At 48.1% G+C, this 21,817-nt stretch overlaps 1 protein-coding gene across 1 annotated transcript in view; it reads left to right on the forward strand.

Annotated features, from left to right (window-relative positions):
* The window catches only part of SHANK2 (SH3 and multiple ankyrin repeat domains 2), a 604,092-nt gene that overhangs the window by 334,393 nt on the left and 247,882 nt on the right, over nucleotides 1-21,817 (forward strand). Inside the window, exon 13 of the mRNA XM_006860817.1 lies at nucleotides 14,229-14,304. Coding sequence (XP_006860879.1) covers nucleotides 14,229-14,304 — 76 coding nt within the window. The remainder of the gene's footprint in view (nucleotides 1-14,228; nucleotides 14,305-21,817) is intronic.

A 21,817-nucleotide genomic window follows, 5' to 3' on the forward strand; every position in this document is an offset into this window, starting at 1 on the left:
CTGTACTGAGCCTGAGTCCATGAAGCCCATTGTGATCCCATATGGATACTCGCCTGTGCTGAGCCTGACTCTATGCCAATGTGATCTCCTGTGGGTAATCGCCTGTACTGAGTCTAAGTCCATGAAGCCAGTGTGTCCCTATATGGGTATTTATCTGTACTGAGCCTGAGTCCATGAAGCCCATTGTGATCCCATATGGATACTCGCCTGTGCTGAGCCTGACTCTCTATGCCAATGTGATCTCCTGTGGGTAATCGCCTGTACTGAGCCTGAGTCCATGAAACCAGTGTGTCCCTATATGGGTATTTATCTGTACTGAGCCTGAGTCCATGAAGCCATTGTGTCCCTATAAGGGTATTTATCTGTACTGAGCCTGAGTCCATGAAGTCCGGTGTGACCCTATCCAAGTACTCGCCTGTACTGAGCCTGAGTCCATGAAGCCCATTGTGATCCCATATGAGTACTCACCTGGGCTGAGTCTGACTCTCTATGCCAATGTGATCTCCTGTGGGTAATCACCTGTACTGAGTCTAAGTCCATGAAGCCAGTGTGTCCCTATATGGGTATTTATCTGTACTGAGCCTGAGTCCATGAAGCCTGGTGTGATCCCATACAGTATGCGCCTGTCCTGAGCCTGAGTCCATGAAGCCAGTGTGTCCCTATATGGGTATTTATCTGTACTGAGCCTGAGTCCATGAAGCCCGGTGTGATTCCATACAGTACGCACCTGTACTGAGCCTGAGTCCATGAAGCCCGGTGGGATTCCCATGCAGGTACTTGCTTGTGCTGAGCCAGAGGAATGCAACTCCTGGTGTGTAGGGGGTTTTCTGTCACCCTACAGCTGACTAGTGACTGGATGACTAAGAAGAAATGGCCAGCACTCTGAAATAAGCTTTGTAGGTTGCAGGAAGGACAAGCAACCCCACATCCCAGTGCCTTCTCCCCTTGCCTCTGGATTGGGGGTCCGTAGATCTGGCTACGGTCTAGTGCCCAGATGTTTGGGGCCCACTGACATAAGGCCCATCTGTCCCTACACACAGCCAAGCTTCTCATGCCCCATGAGCTGTAGATAGTGGTGGCAAAGTGGAGTGAACAACGTACTGCTAACTGCAAGGTTGGTAGTTCAAACTCACCAGCCACTCCTAGCAAGAAAGCTGAGGCTGTCTGGTCCCATAAAGATTTCGTCTTGGAAAACCTAAGAGGCAGTTCCTACTTTGTCACACAGGGTCACTATGAGTCAGAATCAACGCAATGACATTGTTGTTAAGTGCTGTTGAGTTAGTTCCGAGTCATACGAACCTGTATAGGGTTTCTGAGGAGCAGCTGCTAGGTTTGAACTGTCAGCCTTGCGATTCAAACTGACTTTGCGGTCCAGTGCTTAGCCTACAGCACCACACTATATAGGGTTTCTGAGATTGTAGACCTTCACGGGAGCAGACAACTTCAACTTTCTTCGGCAAAACAGCTGGTGGGTTTGAACCGCTGAACTTGTGGTTAGCATGTTCCATACATACATACACACAGTCAAGCACCTTCTAACTCTTTCATATCCCATGAGCTATATGTAGTGGTGGCACAGCAGGGTAAACAATGTACTGCTAATTGCAAAGTTGGTGGTTCAAACCCACCAGCCACTCTGAGGGAGACAGTTGAGGCTGTCTGCTCCCATAAAGACCCTGTGCACCGTAGAACAAGACACTGCCCAGTCCTGTGTCATTAAGTTGGTTCCAACTCACAGAGACCCTGTATAGGGGTTCTGAAGAGCAGCTATTAGACTTGAACCACCGACAGTCCAGTTTGCAGTCCAGTGCTTATCCTACAGTGCCACACCAGGACTCCATTCTACTCTGACCTATAGACTTGCTATGATTCAGAATTGGCAGTGGCAATGTGTTGTTGTTAAGTGCCGTCGAGTCAGTTCCGACCCATAGCGACCCTGCACAGGGTTTCCGAGGCTGTAAATCTTTACGGGAGCAGAACATCTCATCTTTCTGCCGCAGAGCAGCTGGTAGTTTCGAACTGCTAAGCTTGTGGTTCACAGCCTGATTCGTAACCACTATGCTACCAGAGCTCCTTAGATTTGTTGTTAGGCAATGTGTTGTTGTTGTTGTTAAGTGCCGTGGAGTCGGTTCCGACTCATAGCGACCCTGCACAGGGTTTCCGAGGCTGTAAATATTTACGGGAGCAGAACGCCTCATCTTTCTCCCGCGGAACCGCTGGTAGTTTCGAACTGCTGACCTTACAGTTCACAGCCCGATTCGTAACCACTACGCTACCAGAGCTCCTTAGGCAATGTGTTAGTGGGTATTTTTTCCACTTCCAAAATTTAGTGGGAACCATTTATCCCACTTTTGGTGCATGCTGCCATCTTGTGGAGAGACTGTATAACTGTGTGAATCTGAAAAGATGGGCATCAACACCCATCCCAGCACCGAAGACCCCTTCAGATATCCGTGTCCCACCTGGTGTGGAGCTGTACGAACAGCACTGGGTTGTGAACCACAAAGTCAGCATTTCAAACCCACCAGCTGCTCGTAGTGGTTACGAATCGGGCTGCAAACCTTAAGGTCAGTGGTTCGAAACTACCAGCTGCTCCGCGGGAGAAAGATGAGGCGTTCTACTCCCGTAAAGATTTACACCCTCGGAAACCCTGTACAGGGTCGCTATGGGTCGGAACCGACTCGATGGCACATAACAACAACAACAAGCTGCTCCTCAGAACCCCCATACACAGTCGCTGTGAATCAGAACAGACTCAACGGCGCTTATCACCCAACAACAACAACTGTATCAAATTTCATATTACCTAAAAAAAAAAAAATTCATTTCATCCTAAATGCCTTCCATTACTGAAAGCACAAGGTTTCATCACAACTTTAACACTGAAAATAATTCATCTTGAAAGGGTTAAGGAAGCTCAAATCATGTAGATATTGTAGAATTGGTGCTACTACTGACCCTTGCAGCTGAGGTCCAGTCCCAGGTGTGGGGACACATGGCTGGGTTCTCGCTGGGCTGACAAAGTCAAAGGTTGGCGGTTCAAGCCCACGCTTTGGCACCATGGAAGGAAGGCTGGCAATCTCCTCCCAGAAAGATCACTGACAAGGAAGCCCTATGGAGCAATTCCACTGTGTCACCATGAAGGACACCATGAGTGGGAAATGGGTTTGATTGGGTGGTTGGCTGGTTGATTAAGTGGTTTGTTCAGGAGGTTGGGGGGGTCAGGCGGGGAATAGGAGGGAAGGACAGAGCAGTGACAACTTCCAAGCATGTGCTTGTCCGTGCCATAACCCACCACGCAGGCAGCTTGAACCACTGGAAGCCAGTATGGTTCGGGGAGGAGAGTGTGCCCCAGGCCCATGGGGACCACCGGCCACCATTGTCCTTGTACAGAGTGCAATTCTGTCAGCAGAAGTCCTCAATGAGCAGTGTTCTTGCTTCCGAGGTGGACATCGCCTGGAGCTGGACCCCACCCATGTGTCCGGAATGAGAGACCTTTTAGCCCTACCCCACAGAGGGAAATTCGAGTCTGGACAAGTGGGCCCTGAACTCTGACCTTACGTGCTGAGTGCTTGAACAGGGCCTTGGTGTATATTTGCCGACAGCTGATGCCTGGAAAGGACCTATCCTAACTGGAAGAGTTTCTAAGCTGAACTCAAGACTCCGCGTTCCTGATTGACTCTGGCTTAAACCATTTCCTGAGCAAGTCTTGGCCAGCTTTGCTATCCTACAAACTTAGTCGCTTTGGGGGTGTGGTTGGCAGAAGAATGGCGTTCAAACATGTCCCCGTTCCAGGCCCCCTAGCTTGTGAGTGTGTGAGGTCACATGGCAAAGGGGACTCTAGGTTGCTGGTAGATGGAGATGCTAACCACATAACCTTGGAATGGGGTTAATCCTGGATGTTGGATGGCCCAACGCATTCATCACAAGGGACCTTAGAAGTGGGAGAGGAAGGCAGAGGTTTCAGAGGCAAGCTTCATATGAAAAGGGCTGGACGCATCGTGGCTGGTTTGAAGATGAATGGAGGAGCAACAAGCCAAGGGATGCAGCTCTCTCTGAGCAGGAAGCGTCAAGAAAACAGATTCTTCCCTGGAGCCTCCAGCAGGAGCCAGCCCTGCCCACTCCTTGTCTGTAGCCCAGGGGGATGTGGGTTAGACCGCTGACCTCCAGAGCTGTGAGAGACAACCCATCTGTGATGGGTTAAGTCTCCGCATTGGTAGTCATCTGTCACAGAGCCAGCCACAGGACACTCACGCACATTGGTCTACACGTCTGCAGGGTCTGGAGGTTCCTCCTCGTCCATTCTTGTCCCCTCCCCGTGATGAGGTCAGGAACCCAAACCCCACAGCCTCTGAGCCGATCCCCTAGAGGACAGAGGAGAACTGCCCCACAGGGTTTCCAAGGCTGAAATCTTTACAGAAGCAGACTGCCAAGTCTTTACCACAGAGCAGCTGGTGGGTTCAAACCACTGACCTTCCAGTGAGCAGCCGAGTGTTGAACTCTCTGCACCAGCCAGGGCTCTGTGTGTGTGTGTGTCTCTATCTGCACATGTATATGTCCCAAAGATCAATTGCTGTTGAGTCCATTCAGACTCATGATGAACCTGGGTGTGTCCGAGAAGACTTGTAAGTTCTGGTGTGGCTATGTGGGTTAATGCACCAGACTGCAAAGTCAGTGTGAACCACAAGGGTTGGAACCGACTCAATGACACTAAAAAGACCAACAAGGATTTGCAAGGAATCAATTTTTATAAAAAGTAGAACGTCAGGTCTTTCTTCTGAAACACCTCTGAGTGGATTTAAACCTCCAACCTTCCAGTGATCCATGAGGACATTAATGGTGTAGACCATCCAGTGGTGGTGATGTGCCGTGGAGTTTCCAAGGCTGTAAATCTTTTCAGGAGCAAACAGCCTCATCTTTCTCCCACAGAACAGCTGGTAGTTTCGAACTGCTGGCCTTGCTGTTCACAGCCCGATTTGAGACATGTTTATACATGCGTGTTCCTTAAGGGTTCTGGTTTCTCAGAGAAACCCCAGGCAGCACTGCCTCTTTTTGCCGGCAGGGGGCTGGCTTGAGTGAAGTGCGGGAGAATCGAGAGGCCCCTGCCGCCCGCCCGCCCCCGGCGCCTGCTGTCAGCTCCTCCTGGCACCTCTGTCTTAGCGTTTCTCTGCTTTGCCAGAAGCCCATCCGCATCTTTGATTTTAAAAAAGAAACGTTATTTCTAGCTTTCATCTCCATTGGTAATTCATTTCCTCCTATGGTTTCAGTCCTCCGTTTTGTTCCACAGCCTGTGCGACCTGGCGCGGGTCACGGGATCCCGTGGGCGGGAGGGTGACCCTGAGCCATGTGAAATGGCAATGCCAACGTCACCCCGCAGAGCCCTCAGTCACATCTAGGTTGGCTCCAGGCTCACGGTTGTTGTTGTGTGTGTGTGTTTAGCATTCTGCCATCTCACGATACAGTAGAACTACCCCCTGTGATTTCCTAGGCTACAGTTTTCAAAGGAACAGGTCTCCAGATCTTGCTTCAGCAGAGCTATTGGGTGGGATCGAACTGCCGACCTTACGGTTAGCAGAGTGCTTAGCCACGGTGCCACCAAAACTCCTAGACTCACAGAAATGTTTCTGTCATGGAGTCAATTCCAACTTATAACCAACCTACAGAGGGTTTCTGAAAGTGTCAATCTTTATGGGAGAGGACAGCCTCATCTTTCTCCTGTGGGTTTTGAACTGCCCACCTTGTTGTTTGGAATCTGGCACTGAACCCACAGCACCACCAAGGCTCACAAAAAGCCCTCTGTCAATGAAGCCCGCATAGTGAGGAAGTAGGAGTCTTTCCAATGTTGTGTTAAGGAGGGTTGTGTCATCCGCAGAGTGAATGAGGGAAGGAGGGAGGCTGGGGAGGAGAACCAGGTGGGGTGGGGAGTGGGCAGCCTCACCCACTGGCTAAGATAAAACCTTAGGTTTATCTTGCTGCCGATCTCTAGTGGGGATAAGGAAAGGAGCCTGCCCATATGGGGGCCCAGCCTGGTGTGGGGAGCTCCTGAACGTGGCCAAATTTCTGGAATGCCAGAGACAAAACTGAAATTCAGCTCCGCCCTTAAACGGGTGTCTTGGCACCACTGTGATTGTCCAGCACCTATTCCTGTTGTTGCTAAGTACCGTCGAGTTGGTTCTAACTCAGAGCAACTCTGAATAGGGTTTCCTAGGGGCAGCTGGCGGGCTTGAACCATCTACTTGCGGTTAGCAGTCTACACCAGGCCGTATAGCTGCCTGAGACAACACCTCAGATAAGGAATGTGGCTTCCTCCAGCACCCAGGACAGCTCGCGTGGGCGCCTTTCCCATTCACCCACCTCAGCCTTTCTGCTTTTCTTGTCCTGCCCCATCACCATGGCGCCTTGAAAGCACAGAGTTGTCTCTGGTGGGCTTCCTTCTCGGGGCTCATTCTGTGGACATCATGTACAGTCCTGCCAGCAACGACCTGCCCCCGGGCCCTCCTAAGATGGACAGGAGGGTCTCCCGCTGCATACACTCCACTAGGCCATCACTGAATTCCTGGGTTCTGACTCACCCGTGAACTGCTCCGTGGGGTTTTCAAGGCTGTGACCTTACAGAAGCCATTTATTACAGATTGAATGATGTTGTTCGGTGCCATCCATTCAGTTCCAACTCATAGAGACTCTATTACATAGTACAACAGAACACAACCCTGCCTGGTCCTGCGCCATCTCACAATTGTTACACTTGAGCCCAATGCTGCTGCCACAGTGCCAGTCCTTTTCAAGGTTCAAACTCACTTGGAAACCCTGTACAGGGTCGCTATGAGTCGGAACCAACTCGATAGCACTTAACAAGGGGCTCTGTAGAATACGCATTAGCAGCTGTTCCACTGGAGAAAGATGAGACTTTCTGTTCCCGCAAAGATACACAGCCTTGGAAACCCTACACAGCGTCTCTATGAGTCAGACGGCACTTAACAACCACCACCACAAGAGGTCCCATGGTATCCAGGTCCAGCCAACTTGACACAAAGATTTCAATATCATATGCTCCCAGAAAAATTTGTTGTAGATGTTACTTGGCTCCAACTCACAGCGACCCTATGCACCACAGAACGAAACACTACCCCATCCTTCGCACCCTCACAACTGTTGCTATGTTTGAACCTACTGTATCAGTCCACCTCAATGAGGATCTCCCTTTTTTTCCACTAGCTCTCTGTTTTACCCAACACAATGTCCTTCTCCAGGAAATGGTCCTTTCTGATAACATGTCCAAAGTGCACAAGATGAAGTCTCATTTTCTTTCAAATCTGATTGATTCAATCTTCTGGCAGTCCATAGTACACTTAATATTCTTTGCCAACACTATAATCCAGAGGCATCAATTCTTCTATGGTCTTCCTCATTCGCTGTCCAGCTTTCACATGCGTTCGAAGTGACTGAAAATACCATGGCTTGGGTCAGGCGCACCTTAGTCCTCAAGCTGACATCTTTGCTCTTCAACACTCTCAAAAGGTCTTGTGCAGCAGATTTGTCTAATGCAGTATGTCGTTTGATTTCTTGACTGCTGCTTCCATGAGTGTTGATTGTGGATCCAAATAAAATAAAATCTTAGATAACTTCAATCTTTTCTCTACTTATCATGATGTTATTTATCCATCAGTTGTGAGGATTTTTATTTTCTTTACATTGAGGTGCAATCCATAGTGAAGGCAGTAGTCTGTGATCTTTTTCAGTAAATGTTTCAAGTCCTTTTACTTTAAGCAAGCAAGGTTGTATCATCTGCATATTACTGTTGCTAATGATTCTTCCTCCAGTCCTGAGCCATGTCCTTCAGATAATCCAGCTCCTTGGATGCTTTGCTCAGCATACAGATTGAATAAGCATGGTGAAAGAATACAACCCTGGCTCACACCTTTCCTGATTGTCAACCATTCAGTGTCCTCTTGTTCTGTTTGAGCATTGTCTCTTTCTCTACATACAGGTGCCACACGAGCACAATTAAGCATCTGGAATTCCCGTTTTTGCAATGTTTTCCATAATTTGTTAGGATCTACATTGTCAAATTATGAAAAACATTGCAAAGAATGAAAATTCTTTGGGACGTGGAACGAGGGATATCATTGTTGATATCCGATGAATCTTGGCTGAAAGCAGAGAATATCAGAAAGATGTTTACCTATGCTTTATTGACTAAGCAAAGGCTTTCTATTGTGTGGATCATGACAAGCCATGGACAACATTGCAAAGTATGAGCATTCCAGAACACTTAATTGTGCTCATGAAGAATCTGTACCTGGACCAAGAGGCAGTTGTTGGAACAGAACATGGGAACACTGAATGGTTTAAAATTAAGAAAGGTGTGCAACAGGGTTGTATTCTTTCACCATACTTATTCAACCTGTATTCTGAGCAATTAATCCGAGAAGCTGGGTTATATGAAGAAAAATGCAGCATCATGATTGGAGGAAGACTCATTAACAACCTGCGATATGCAAATGATACAACCTTGCTTGCTGAAAATAAAGAGGACTTAAAATATTTCCTGATGAAGATCAAAGAACACAGCCCTCAGTATGGATTACATCTCAATGTAAAGAAAACAAAAATCCTCACCACTGGACAACGTTCTTATCAACAGAGAAAATATTGAAGTTGTCACAGACTTTCTTCTTCCTGGATCAACTATCAACCCTCATGGAAGCAGCAGTCAAGAAATCAAACGACATATTGCATTAGACAAAGCTGCTGCACAAGACCTTTGTAAAGTGTTGAAGAGCAAAGATGTCAGCTTGAGGACTAAGGTGTGCCTGACCCAAGCCATGGTATTTTCAATAACCTCATATGAATGCGAAAGCTGAACAGTGAATAAGGAAGACTGTAGAAGAATTGATGCATTTGAGTTATGGTGTTGGAGGAAAATATTGAAAATGCCATGGACTGCCAAAAGAACCAATAGATCTGTTTTGGAAGAAGTGCAGCCAGAGTGCTCCTTGGAGACCAGGATGGCCAAACTTTGTCTCTCATACTTTGGACATATTGTCAGGAGGGACCAGTTACTGGAGAAGGATATCATGTATGGTTAGATGGAGGGTCAGAGAAAAAGAGAAAGACCAGCAGTGAGATGGATTGGCAAAGTGGCAGCATCAATGGGCTCAAGCGTGGCAACAATTGTGAGGTTGGCCCAGGATCGGGCAGTGTTTCATTCTGTTGTGCATTGGGTTGCTATGAGTCAGTACCAACTTGATGGCACCTGACAATAACAACAACACTGTTGAATGCCTTTACATAGTCAGTAAAACACAAGTAAATTCCTTTCTGGTATTCTCTGCTTTTAGCCAAAATCCATCTGACGTCAGCAATGATATCCCTCCTTCCCCGTCCACTTTTTAATCCAACTTGAATTTCTGCCATGTCTCTGTCCGTACACTGCTGCAACCATAGTTTAATTATCTTCAGCAAGCTTTCACGTGTGTGTGGTGTGATATTATTTGATGACTTCTGCATTCTGTTGTAAAGATTGTTGTTGTTGTTAGGTGCCGTTCAGTTTGTCCCAACCTGTAACGACCCTGTGTAGGGTTTCCAAGGAGCAGTTTTAGTGAGGTGAACCACCAACCTTGTGGTGCAAACTGACTTTGCAGTCCAGTATATTAGCCCACTGCGCCACATCAGGACTCCATTGTAAAGACTACAGCATCAGGAACCCCAAGGGGCAGTTGTTTTCTCCCCCATAGGGGTGCTGTGAGTCAGAATGAGCTCTGTGGCACACAACAATAAATTATAATTTCTCTCTCCAGATTCCCTTTCTGAACTAACAAGTTCAGAATCCACATGAGTTCAAATGTCCCTTTTGTATTTCCAAATGTCTCCCCGTGGGTGGCCTTCAAATAAACTGTGAACCAATATCCCTTTTACTTTTTCAGAATAGATGGCAGCATCTTGCAATGTTCCAATTTGTCTGTGCTTATTGTAAAAAAAAAAATTTTTTTTTTTTAAACTGTGTTGTTGTTGTTAAGTGCTGTGAAGTCGGTTCTGACTCATAGCAACCGTGCATTTTTCCAAGGAGCCACTGGTGGGTTTGAACTGCTGACCTTGTGGTTAACAGTCTAGTGTGTATCCTGCAGTGTGGCGGTGGTGGTTGTGTGCTGTGGAGTGGGTTCCGACCCATAGCAACCCTGCATAGGGTTTCCGAAGCTGTAAATCTTTATGGGAGCAGAAAACCGTATCTTTCTCCCGTGGGATAACTGGTGATTTCGAACTGCTGACCTTGAGATTAACAACCTGACTCGTAACCACTAAAAAATAGCAACAGAAGACCCCCAACTAGATGGATTGGCAAAGTGGCAGCATCAATGGGCTCAAACGTAGCAACAATTGTGAGGTTGGGGCAGGACTGGGCAGTGTTTCGTTCTGTCGCACGTAGGATCAATATGAGTAATATGAGTCAAAACCGACTTGAAGGCACCTAACCACAACAATGATGTAGAGCACTTTGGAGGAAAGGAAGAAAAAAACTTACACAGAATCCCTCAGGGGGGCTGGTGTAGCAACCCCTCTTCATTTTGGTGGTGGAGTGAGCTGACCTGACCCCTGACCCAGAAGTGTTTCTTCTTTGGCAGTTAGTCTCACATCCTGTGTCACATTCCGGGGCTCCTTGTTTTTCTGAGACCCACTGGCCTCAATCTGGCCACTATAGCTGCTCTTTGACAAAAACTCATCAAGAATTGCCTGAAGGTGACCAGGAGAGGGTCTCATTGAGGGGTGTACTGCCCCCTAGAGGGCGTTTGAGAATTGCAGGTCGCGTCTTCCTTGTTGGAATAAATCAGTTGCCTGGACTCAGGCTATCCTTAACCGGTGTCAGAGTAGGACTGGACTCCCTAGGGTTTTCATGGCTGGTTTCTCAGAAGAACATCAGCAAGCCCTTCTACCGAGGCAAACTACACTAGTTTATTCCTTCCTTTTGCTTTGTAGTTGTTATTATTTACAGATTGATGTTTCTGGTTCCCTCTGGTAGCGTAGTGGTTACGAATCGGGCTGCTAACCTCAAGGTCGCAGTTCAAAACAACCAGCGGTTCCACGGGAGAAAGATGAGGTGTTCTGCTCCCGTAGAGATTTACAGCCTCGGAAACCCTGTGCAGGATCACTGTGAGTCGGAACCGACTCCACGGTGCTTAACAACAACAACAACAATTTTCAGCCTTGTAGGTTTGTTTTGAAGTCCTGGTGTGGCACCGTGGGAAAAAGCACTAGACCTCAAGATCTGTTTGAACCAAAAAATCAGCAGTTCAAACTCACCAGCCGCTCCTTGGTTGTCGTAAAGTTGGTCTGGTCTTTGCAAAGGTCTTTCATTTCTATTTACCTCCAACCTTTGGTTCACTGTTGTTCACAGCACCCAGGGCTCTGGTGGGAAGGTACACAGTGCAGGTATGGTCGAGGGTCTTCCTCTGTGCTCGTTTGGGGAAAGGGTTGTAGATGAGAACAGCAGAGAGGTTCCCTGAGAACCTGGAGGTGTCCCTGGGCCAAGTGCTGGGGATGGGACTTATTTAGAGGGTTATTTCATTTCATCCTCATCTTCACAATGTAAGGCAGGTCCTGCTGTTGGCCCATGCTACAGATGAAGAAACTGAGGCTTGGAAAGGGTGTTTCCTATCTGTCATAGAGTAAGTGGGAGGTTTCAGCTCACATGTCTTGTCTAAACTCCAGTCTCTGGACCATCTCAGGAGTGAACGGACCAGACTATTCTAAGTTAGGGGTCTTGCCCCAGCCCCTGCCTCCTTGCTTATTTCATTAGACCTCGTAGCCACCACCCACCACCCGGCCTCTCAGCAAATATCCTTCTTCCCTTTTCTAGACACACAGTCCCCTGGGGTCAAAGAGTCCCTGGAGCCCCTGGGTGGTCCATCCTTGGTTCCTCCCGGGCTCAGAGGGTGTGCTTCTGAACCATTCTATAGAAAGTGTTATTTTCTTGCTGACACGTTGAAGTACGTCACCCAATCTGTTGCTGGAGATATATGAAAATGGAATTTCTAGCTTTGCTGTTTATTCTCGTTTCTGTGCTTTGTTTTAATGTTCTTCATTCTCTCAAATCAGTTTTGTTTTGTTAGTTTAAGACAACCCTCAGAGCAAAGCTTCCAGGGACTCTAGATCCCAGCGTTGCCGCTGGTTTTACCCAGGCTCATGGTTAGGATAAGCACTGGACTGTAAACCACAAGGTCCACGCTTCCAGCCCACCCTCCACTCCACTGGAGAAAGATGAGGCTTTCTGCTCCTGAGAAGATTTAAAGTCTCAGAAACCCTATAGAGAGTCTGAATCGACTCAGCGGCTCTTAACAACAACAATATGTTTCCGAGGCTATAATCTTTTTTCCTCTATGGAACCCTCGTAGCATAATGGTGAAGCTCTTGACTGATAGCCAAAAGGTTGGTAGATCAAACCCCCAGCCACCTCATGGGAGAAAAGGCCTGGTGTTGTACTCCTGTAAAGATGCCAGCCTAGGAAGCCCAGGGCATAGCCTCACTCTGTCCTATGGGTCCCCATGAGTTGAAATCTACCCAACTACTCACAGCAAACACAAACACTGCTCACAGGCTGCTAGCTGGATGAATGAATGAACATATGAATGAATGAATAAGCACCTCCAGACTTTCTGAGTTATTCATTGTTGTTAGGTGCTAGGGAGTCAGTTTTGACTCGTAGTGACCCTATATAGGGTTTCTGAGGATCAAATTGGCATTGCAGTCTAGTGCTTATCCCGCAGTGCCACATACTGGTTAACCTGACGAACCTCTGCGCCCTGGGAGTATGAAGATCTGGGAGCGACTTCCATTCTTTCATCCAACTCCTGCACCCTTGTGTGACTTAACCTGGGGAGTAGAAGGGAGGAAGATGAAGCCTCTGCCATTTGGGCGCTCCCCAGAGTGGCGGACTCCCTGGTGCATTCAAAAAGACTGAAATCTTTATGGTGGCAGACTCCCATGGAAAGACTAGTGCGTTTGAACCACCAATGTTTTGATAAGTAGCCCAAAGCTTAATCCACTGTGCCTCTAGGGTCTTTAAACAGTAAAGGTTTGTTTCTTTCTGTTGTGATAGTCCAGTACACAGAGACAAGACACCTTCCAATTTAGGACTCTACTGTCCTCTAGGGACTTAAAGCTAGCAGAAGTTGGGGGAGTGGCTTGGAAGGAACCTCCATTGCTTGAGCTTACATTCCGTTGGTGAGAATCAGTCACATGGTCACAACTGGTGCAAGGGAAGCTGGGAATTGTAGTCTTGGACAGGATCTCGCTCCCTGATGGTGGTAGTTCTGTGCCCCTGCAGCCTAATCTGTCTCCCGCGAAAAGGCTGGTAGTTTCGAATTGCTGACCTTGAGGTTGGCAAGCTGATTTGTAACCACTACACTACCGGAGCTCCTGCTCCCTGATAGGTGGAGGGTATACAAGGAGCTTGGAGGTGTTGGTTCTTCCCAGTGCACTGCAGATGTGTGCACTGGGGAGACAGACAAACAGAGAGGGCTTTAATAAGATGACAGCCAATTGCAGGGTTGAATAAGGAATGTGTGCGGGAGATTGTATTTCAGGGCAAACTCAGTACTAAACCCAAAGCTCCTGTTTTGTTTTTTGATGTGATTTTTTTTTTTTAATCTCCCTCCTCCCGACACCAGCCCTCGGCTCTCTGTTCAATCTATTTACATCATTCATACCATCCCATGAAGTCTGTGTCTAAATCTGCTGAGTTAGAGAAACCAGAAATGAGCAGAAGACTTAATTAGGAATGGATCGTGTTTGGTTTGGGATTTCTTTTTTCTTTTTTAAGGGAAAGGAACTGTAATCAGGAAAACAGCAGCTAACTTTACACCCCCTCCCCCAAAGGTCATCCTCTGCAGGTTCAGAGGATTCACTTCAGAACGCTGTTCATGATGGTACCTTGGGGGCTGTGTTTGTCACTGCCCAAGCGCCAGTGGCCTTACTTTTTAGCACAGTATGGCTCTCTTGCGTCCCCCACGTGCCGAGGGCCTGGGGCACTTTGCTTCTGCTTTGAACAAAGGTCCTAACTTCCCAGTAGCAGCCTTGGGTTCCATGTGCACCAACACATTGTACAAAGTTAAATCCCAGAACCAGGCCTGCTTTTCCTCACAGCACTTCCCCAGGAGGTCAGGCCTGGCCAGCCGCGTGTGGTTAGCACCCACCACCTCTCTAAACCATCTTCAATCTTCCTCTCTGTACAGAGACCCGTGTGGACCGAAGCAAGAAACTCTTCAGACACTATACGGTCGGCTCATACGACAGCTTTGATGCTACCAGGTAAGACACATTTCTTTGTTTGCTGGTTCCCACCTGGGCACGACACCCGTCCTGTCGCTGGGGGTGCTGGACCATTCCGTGTGGAGCGTTGACATGTCCTGGGTGTGCACCGTAAACTCAAATGTGTACTAGGATGATGAACGCTGCCTCTCCGAGACCCCGCCACGGAGGTAGCCACCATGTGGTCTGCAGCGTGGGTTCAGGTAGGACCATTGTACAGGTCGTTCTGAAAATAGTCCCAAGACGTTTGCAAAGTGTGACCTTGTTTTGGGGGAGAAACTGTAAGAATGTGGAAGGCGAGGATAGTTGACCACAGGAGGTAGAAGAAGTGGCATTGAGACAGTGTGTCCCTGCTTGGCTTGTTAAGTGCTTGGCTACTTACCCTAAAGTTGGTGGTTCAAACCCACCAGCCGCTCCCTGGGAGAAAGATGAAGCCATCTGCTCCAATAAATATTTACAGTCTCAGAAACCCCATGAAGCAGCTCTAGTCTGTCCAGTAGGGTCGGTATGAGTCAGCACCGACGGTAGTGGGTTTGGGTTTGGTTTGGGCACTCAGGAGCAGCACTGAGGCAGCGGAGGCCGGGACTTTCTCCCCGTCTGCATTTTCCAGACTCATTCCACCCGCGCTGCAGCTGTGTGGAAGAGCTAGCTCCTGGTGCCGGGCCACGACCCCAGCAGGCAGGAGCTTCCTAGTTGGCGGCTCCCGCTCCAGCTCCAGCTCTGGCTCCGGCTCACATACGGGAGCGCTGGGCTTGAACCCGTGCTTTGGGAATGGGCAGAGGGAGAGGGTCTAGATTTTCCAGAGGACCCTGGCTTGTGCAGTAGGTGCTTTGAGGACATCTGCAGCTGTCCAGACGGACGCCTTTCCTTCTGGCACAGGGGTGATCGGGTGCACAGGACAGTAGGGCCGAGGTCTGGTGAGAGAGGGTATGTTGGTTGGACCAGGACACTGTTCTCTTTCCAACCAATGGCTTCATGAGCAGTGAGCAGGGGGAAGCGGTTCCTACCTGGCCACACCCCTATGTCCTCATGCTGCCCGCAGGGAACCAGACCTGCTAAGTGTATGTGTGTGTATGTGTTCTTTTTATCAAGACAAAATTCACATAATGTAACAGTCACCATTTTAAAGTTCACTGACACTTCATGTATTCACCACATGGTGCTAACATCAGCTCCATTGAGTTCCAGAACATTCTCCTCCCCTCAAGGAGACCTCCCACATCTGCACTTCCCCCAGCCCCTGGAGACCCCAATGGGCATTTCCTATAGCTGGAATCCTACCATATGAGGTCACAGAGTCTGGTCTCTCGCTCAGCATTGTGGGTCCCAGGTTCACCCACGCTGTAACCTGCATCAGAACGTTGTTTCTCCTTGTGGCAGTCTTACTCTATTGTAAGGATGCCTGGGCCACACGTTGGGTGTCCATTCCTCTGTGGCTGGACTCTTGGGTTGTCTCGACCTTTTAGCCGTTGTGAACGGTACTGCAGTGAACACTGGTGGTCCCCCGACTGTTTGAGCGCCTGCTTTAAAGTCTTTGGAGAGTCCCCCTCCGAGTGTAACCCCCTCATGAACAAGATGACTTATAAGGAAAGCCACGCCCACCTCTGCAGGGTCTTTGCAGACGTTGTGAGTCTTGTCCTTTGTTGAGCATAAAGCCAGATTGTGGTAGGGGGCCGGGCCCCCTGCACAATTCACAAAAGGAGCTGAGAGGTTGGGGACCCACGTCTGACCTGTATCTTTATTTCTCTTCATTTGTCCTGCCATGTCTGGATTTGGGTCTCCTTCATCTTTTCTGCAGCAGCAAGCTGCGTGGCAAAGTGTACCCCACCCCCATATTCACATTAGTGGGCAGGGGACACTTTACAAAGCCAGGTGGGGACATGCCTTCAGTGGTCCCTGGAGCCATCACCTTCCTTGCTTCCAGGGCTCTCCCAACTGTGTGGATGCTGGACAAGAAGGGTGACCTGGAAGCCTGAAGGCATCTGGCGGCAACCTGCCCGCAGGCTGGGTCCCATCACCACTGGATCAGAGAACACAGGGGACAAGACACCTTAACACATGAATGAGGAAGTATGCACACAGCTCTGTGGCTGCTCCTGACCAGGGATGGCCGAAGGGACTAAAGACCATGTGGACACACATAGTACAAACAGTTAGGCACTCCGCTTAAACACAGCTGAGCCCACTCAGAGGTCCCTTGGAATAAAGGCCTGGCAACTTGATTCTGAAAGGTCACAGCCTTGAAACCCTACTGAGGAGCAGTTTTGTACTGCAGTGTGTGAGGTCTCTGTGAGATGGCGTGGCTCCACCATAGCTCAGACAATGGAAGCTGTTGGGAACTATAGCAACTGCTCAGTGGTCGAGGGAGTTAGTTACCTCAGGAAGTGATGAGTTCTCCAGCATGAGAAGGAATCAAGGAGAGCTGAGTGTTCTCTTACCAGTGTGTCATAGAAGGTTGTATTAGTTGGCCTCCAGAATCTCTGTCCACTCTGTTTCTTGTGTCTCGGTGCACATAAGTCACTGTCCATGCATGTGCTGAGTAACTGCTCCAGCCAGGCTGGTGGGGCTACATCGGTGAGGGACATCCAGGCCACAGTCAGTCAGCCAGTAGCCTCTAAGTAAATGCTAAGTCCAGAAGCAGCTCATGCTTTTCTCGTGGTGAAGGAACCATATAAGCTGTGAGCCTCATGCACTGGAAGCAACTATAAAAGGAGTAAGAGTTGAGGTAGGACTCTTCATGAACCTCTGACTCTGGGCTGCCAGAAGAAAGAGCAAAGCTGGATTGGAAGAAGTAAGCACACTAGAATCCTCCTTCGCCATGAGGATGACGAGACTTCTCAGATGTTTGTGCATGTCATGAGGAGGAGCCAGTTCCTGGAGAATGACATCATGCTTGATGAAGTAGAGGGTCAGTAAAAGAGAAGACCCTCAGTGAGATGTACTGATACCGTAGCTGAAACCGTGATGAGGTCAAGCCCAGCAAGGATTGGGAGAATAGGGCAGGGCCGGGCCGTGTTGCTTTCTGCTGTCTATAGGGTCTCTCTGAGTCGAAATCAACTCGATGATAGTTAACAACAGCAAACATATATACGGACATATTCCATTCACCCATCCATCAATCCATAGATACACTCATCTGTGCAACTCATCCGTCCATCTATCCTTCCTTCCTTCCATCTACCAGTCTACCAATCCATGGACCCACCCATCCACAGACCCCACCCATCCATAGATCCACCCATCCATGGACCCACCCACCCATCCATAGATCCACCCATCCATGGATCCACCCACCCATCCATAGATCCACCCATGGGTCCATCTATCCCACTAGCCACTCATTCACCTGTTCACCCACCCATGCATCCCATTCATCCATCCATTCCATGCTACATACATATATGCACCGGCCAATTCACACACACACACACACACACACAGCCCCTCACCCATCCGTCCATGCACCCATTAACTCATTCGCCAAACCATCTATCTACACTCACCATGCATTCACTCACCCATCCATCCACATCCACTCTGCTATCTCTCCATCATACCTCTCACCCATTCATACAACAGTTCATCCACTCACCCATCTGTCCATCCATCCATCCACTTACTTAACCAGTATTCATTGATCTCTGATCTCTGACTAGTCTGTGAGCTGCGGCCAAAAAGTCTACAAGACAAACAGTCTTTGACCTTATATAGATTATAAACTAATTTGGGGCGATCTACAACAATGCTAAGAAATAAACCAGAGAATTGCACTTTGTGGTCAATTCTATGAGGCAAAGTATTCTCTCCATCGTAGTGTCTCTTGATGGTTACAGTAGTGTGTTAACTGGGTAGACCATGATTCTCAGTGGTTTGCCAGCTACATAATGATGTAATCAGCCCCATCATGTGGTCTGATACGATCCATAAATCAAGGGGCACCTGAACCCACTCTTTTTTGTGCAATTTTTTTAATAGCAGCTTTAAGAACAACCATCTTTGTAAAATATATACTTCCTGTTTTTTGGTACATTCACAAAGTCTTGAATCAGCACTTTTTACACCCTGGTAGTGCAATGCTTTATAGTGTTTGGCTGCTAACTGGAAAGTTGGCAGTTCAAACCCACTCAGTGAGAAGTTCTGCAGAAGAAAGGACCTGGTGATTTGTTCCTGCAACAATGGCACCCTAGGGAGCCCTTTGAAGCAGTTCTACCCAGTCTCCTGGGCTCAATCTAGGTCAGAAGCAACTCTACAGCGTCTAACACATTCCAAAGTATTTTCAGCAGCAGCATAAAGAAACGCTATACTCATTAGCAGTCTCTCTTCATTCCCCCTGTACCCAAACCTGTAGACAACCACTAATCTGCTGTCTTGTCTCTATTGATGTATTGCATTGGGCAGATCTGCTGCACAAGACCTTTTTAAAGTGTTGAAGAGCAAAGATGTCAGCTTGAGGACTAAGGTGCTCCTGACCCAAGCCACGGCATTTTCAGTAACCTCATATGCATGTGAAAGCTGGACAGTGAATAAGGAAGACCGTAGAAGAATTGATGCCTTTGAGTTATGGTGTTGGAGGAGAATACTGAAAGTGCCATGAACTGCCCAAAGAACCAACAGATCTGTGTTGGAAGAAGTGCAGCCAGAGTGCTCCTTGGAGGCCAGGATGGCCATACTTCGTCTCTCATATTTCGGACATATTGTCAGGAGGGACAAGTCACTGGAGAAGGATATCATGTTTGGTAAGGTGGAGGGTCAGAGAAAAAGAGGAAGACCCCCAATGAGATGGATTGGCTCAGTGGAAACATCAGTGGGCTCAAGTGTGGCAACAATGGTGAGATTGGCCCAGGACTGGGCAGTGTTTCGTTCTGTGGTGCATAGGGTCGTTATGAGTCAGCACTGACTCGACGGCACCTAACAACAACAAATTTGTATTTCATCTAAATGGACGCTTCTGGTAGCGTAGTGGTTATGAATCGGCCTGCGAACCTCAGGGTCAGTAGTTCGAAACTACCAGCTGTTCCGCGGGAGAAAGATGAGGCGTTCTGCTCCCGTAAAGATTTACAGCCTCGGAAACCCTGTACAGGGTCGCTATGAGTTGGAATCGACTCCACGGCACATAACAACAACAACAACATTCCAGATCAATGAAATCCGACATTACGTGGCTTTTTCTGCTTGGTTTTTCCCAATGAACATGATGTTCTGAGGTTCATCCATGTTGTAGCATATATCGGGGCTTCGTTTATTTTTATTTGCTTGTGCTTTTTAAGGACCCCTGGTGATGCAGAGTCTAAAACATTCAGCTGCTGACCACAGAGGGAAAGCTGTGGCCGTCTGCTTCCATAAAGATTCACAGCCTTGGAAACCCTGTGGGGCAGCTGAGCCCTGTAGAGTCCGTGTGAGTTGGAATCCGTTCAAGGGCCCTGGGGTTGTTTGGGGTGCACTCTTAAGCCGTATGCTGGGAAGATCTTTGGACTGAGCCTCTGGTGGATATTTTTAGCTGCCTCCTTCACTGATCAGGGAGTATGCGTAGGGCGGGGTGTGAGTGTAATTACAAGTGGGGGTTTTTTGGTAGGCTCTTTTTTTTTTCTTTCTTTAAAGAGTACTTGAATCTGGGGCAGAATAGTAATTCCAGCCTAGGATGTTGGGGGAAGGAAGGACCACACGTCATCTGTATTATTCGAGTGGGCATTTGTTTTTTCTGTTTGTTCACAGACAGCTGTGTTGATTGGGCGTAAATAAAATCTCTGTGTTCTTCAAGCTAATGACCCTAGCCTCAATCCACCCAGATGACCGGAAGCTGTGGTCTACATTCTGGGTGGCCTGGGGACCTGGGATTCAGCTTTATTTTTCTAGACGACACTTCTCCGGTCCGTGCAATGAGTAGGCCAGCAGCCAGCCATCAGGTTGTCTTGAGTTAATAGACAGTTAGGTGGCCTCCTTCCACCAAATGAATTTTGGGCAAACTTTCCAGCTCCTTGGGGCCTCCAATCAGTCTACTAGCCTGCGAATGAATTTCTGCCACTTCTTACAGATTTGTGCTCTCTTTGTTGTTGTTGTTGTTGTTGTTAAGTGCCATCGAGTCGGGTCCGACCCATAGCGACCCTGTACAGGGTTTCCGAGGGTGTAAATCTTTACGGGAGTAGAAAGCCTCATCTTTCTCCCGCGGAGCGGCTGGTAGTTTCGAACCACTGACCTTAAGGTTCGCAGCCCGATTCGTAACCACTGTGCTGCCAGAGCTCCTTGGATGAGGTGCTGGTCAACAGTAAGTCAGGCAGAACCACTAGACCTCCTTAGTATACTGCAGAAGGAGGTCTCCAAAGATTTCGGGAAATTGGCATGTCAGCGTGGAGTTTTCAGGTTCGATCCACAGACCCACACATGGAATGCCCAGAGGACACAGTGCTGAGGAACAAATGTGTGAAGGGACCCCCAGCATCCCTGAAGACCAGAGTGACTGCCCTGTTACGTAAGTCGGATTTGACTGTGGAAGCAACCATAACTGAATTAAACATCTAAGTACGATGGGGTCAAATGGTAGCACTTAGTTGACAAAGACAAGTTGGACATGGCTGTTGTAATAGAGAACAGAGTAAAAGAAGTAATCATAATATTATATGGACTTACAGTATTGGTTACTTAGTCATGGCGTCCTTAGGAATGAAGTAGATGAGAAATCTGAATATATACCAACAGGAGAATCCAAGGTCAAGTGAACAGCAGTCTGCTCGAATCGCCAGAATATAGAGGACTGTCCCCTCACTCAGTTTCCAGACTTGAACGTGTTTACAGACCCACAACCTCTTAAATAAATGAGAAGCCAGGTCCCAGTGAGGAAGGACCCCATGACACTGCTAAAAATTAGTATGGTTAATCCTTCTCCCAGCTTTCCCCCAAAACAATCTATGGTCTTTTCCAAGACTGACTGTTCATTGAAGGAAGGTAAAATAGCAAAACTTAGGGAGCTACTGGACACTAGCTCGGAGCAGATGCTGATTCCAGACCCAAAATATGAACTGTGGCCCACCAGTCAGAGTGGGGGCATATGAAGGTTAAATTGTCCATAGAGTCTTAGCTCCAATTCATCCCACAGTGGGCTTCTCAACCCATCCTGTGATGTTTCCCCCAGTGCCAGAATGAATCATTGGAGCACATATACTCAGCAACTGGTAGAACCCCCATATTGGATTCCTGACAAGTGAAGTATGGTCTACCATGGTAGGAAACACCAGGTGGAACGTCATTAGAACTGTCTCTACCTAGGAAAAGAGTCACCCAAAACAGTACTGCATCCCTGAAGGAACTGTAGAACTTAAAGGACACAGAGGTGGTGATCCCCATCTCATGCACAATTAACTTTCCTATGTGGCCTAAGGAAGATCGTAGAAGAATTGATGCCTTTGAGTTGTGGTGTTAGAGGAGAATACTGAAAGTGCCATGGACTGCCAAAAGAACCAACAGATCTGTGTTGGAAGAAGTGCAGCCAGAGTGCTCCTTGGAGGCCAGGATGGCTAAG

Source organism: Chrysochloris asiatica, unplaced genomic scaffold (genome assembly GCF_000296735.1).
Source record: "Chrysochloris asiatica unplaced genomic scaffold, ChrAsi1.0 scaffold00040, whole genome shotgun sequence".
In the NCBI taxonomy this organism is placed as follows: Eukaryota; Metazoa; Chordata; class Mammalia; order Afrosoricida; family Chrysochloridae; genus Chrysochloris; species Chrysochloris asiatica.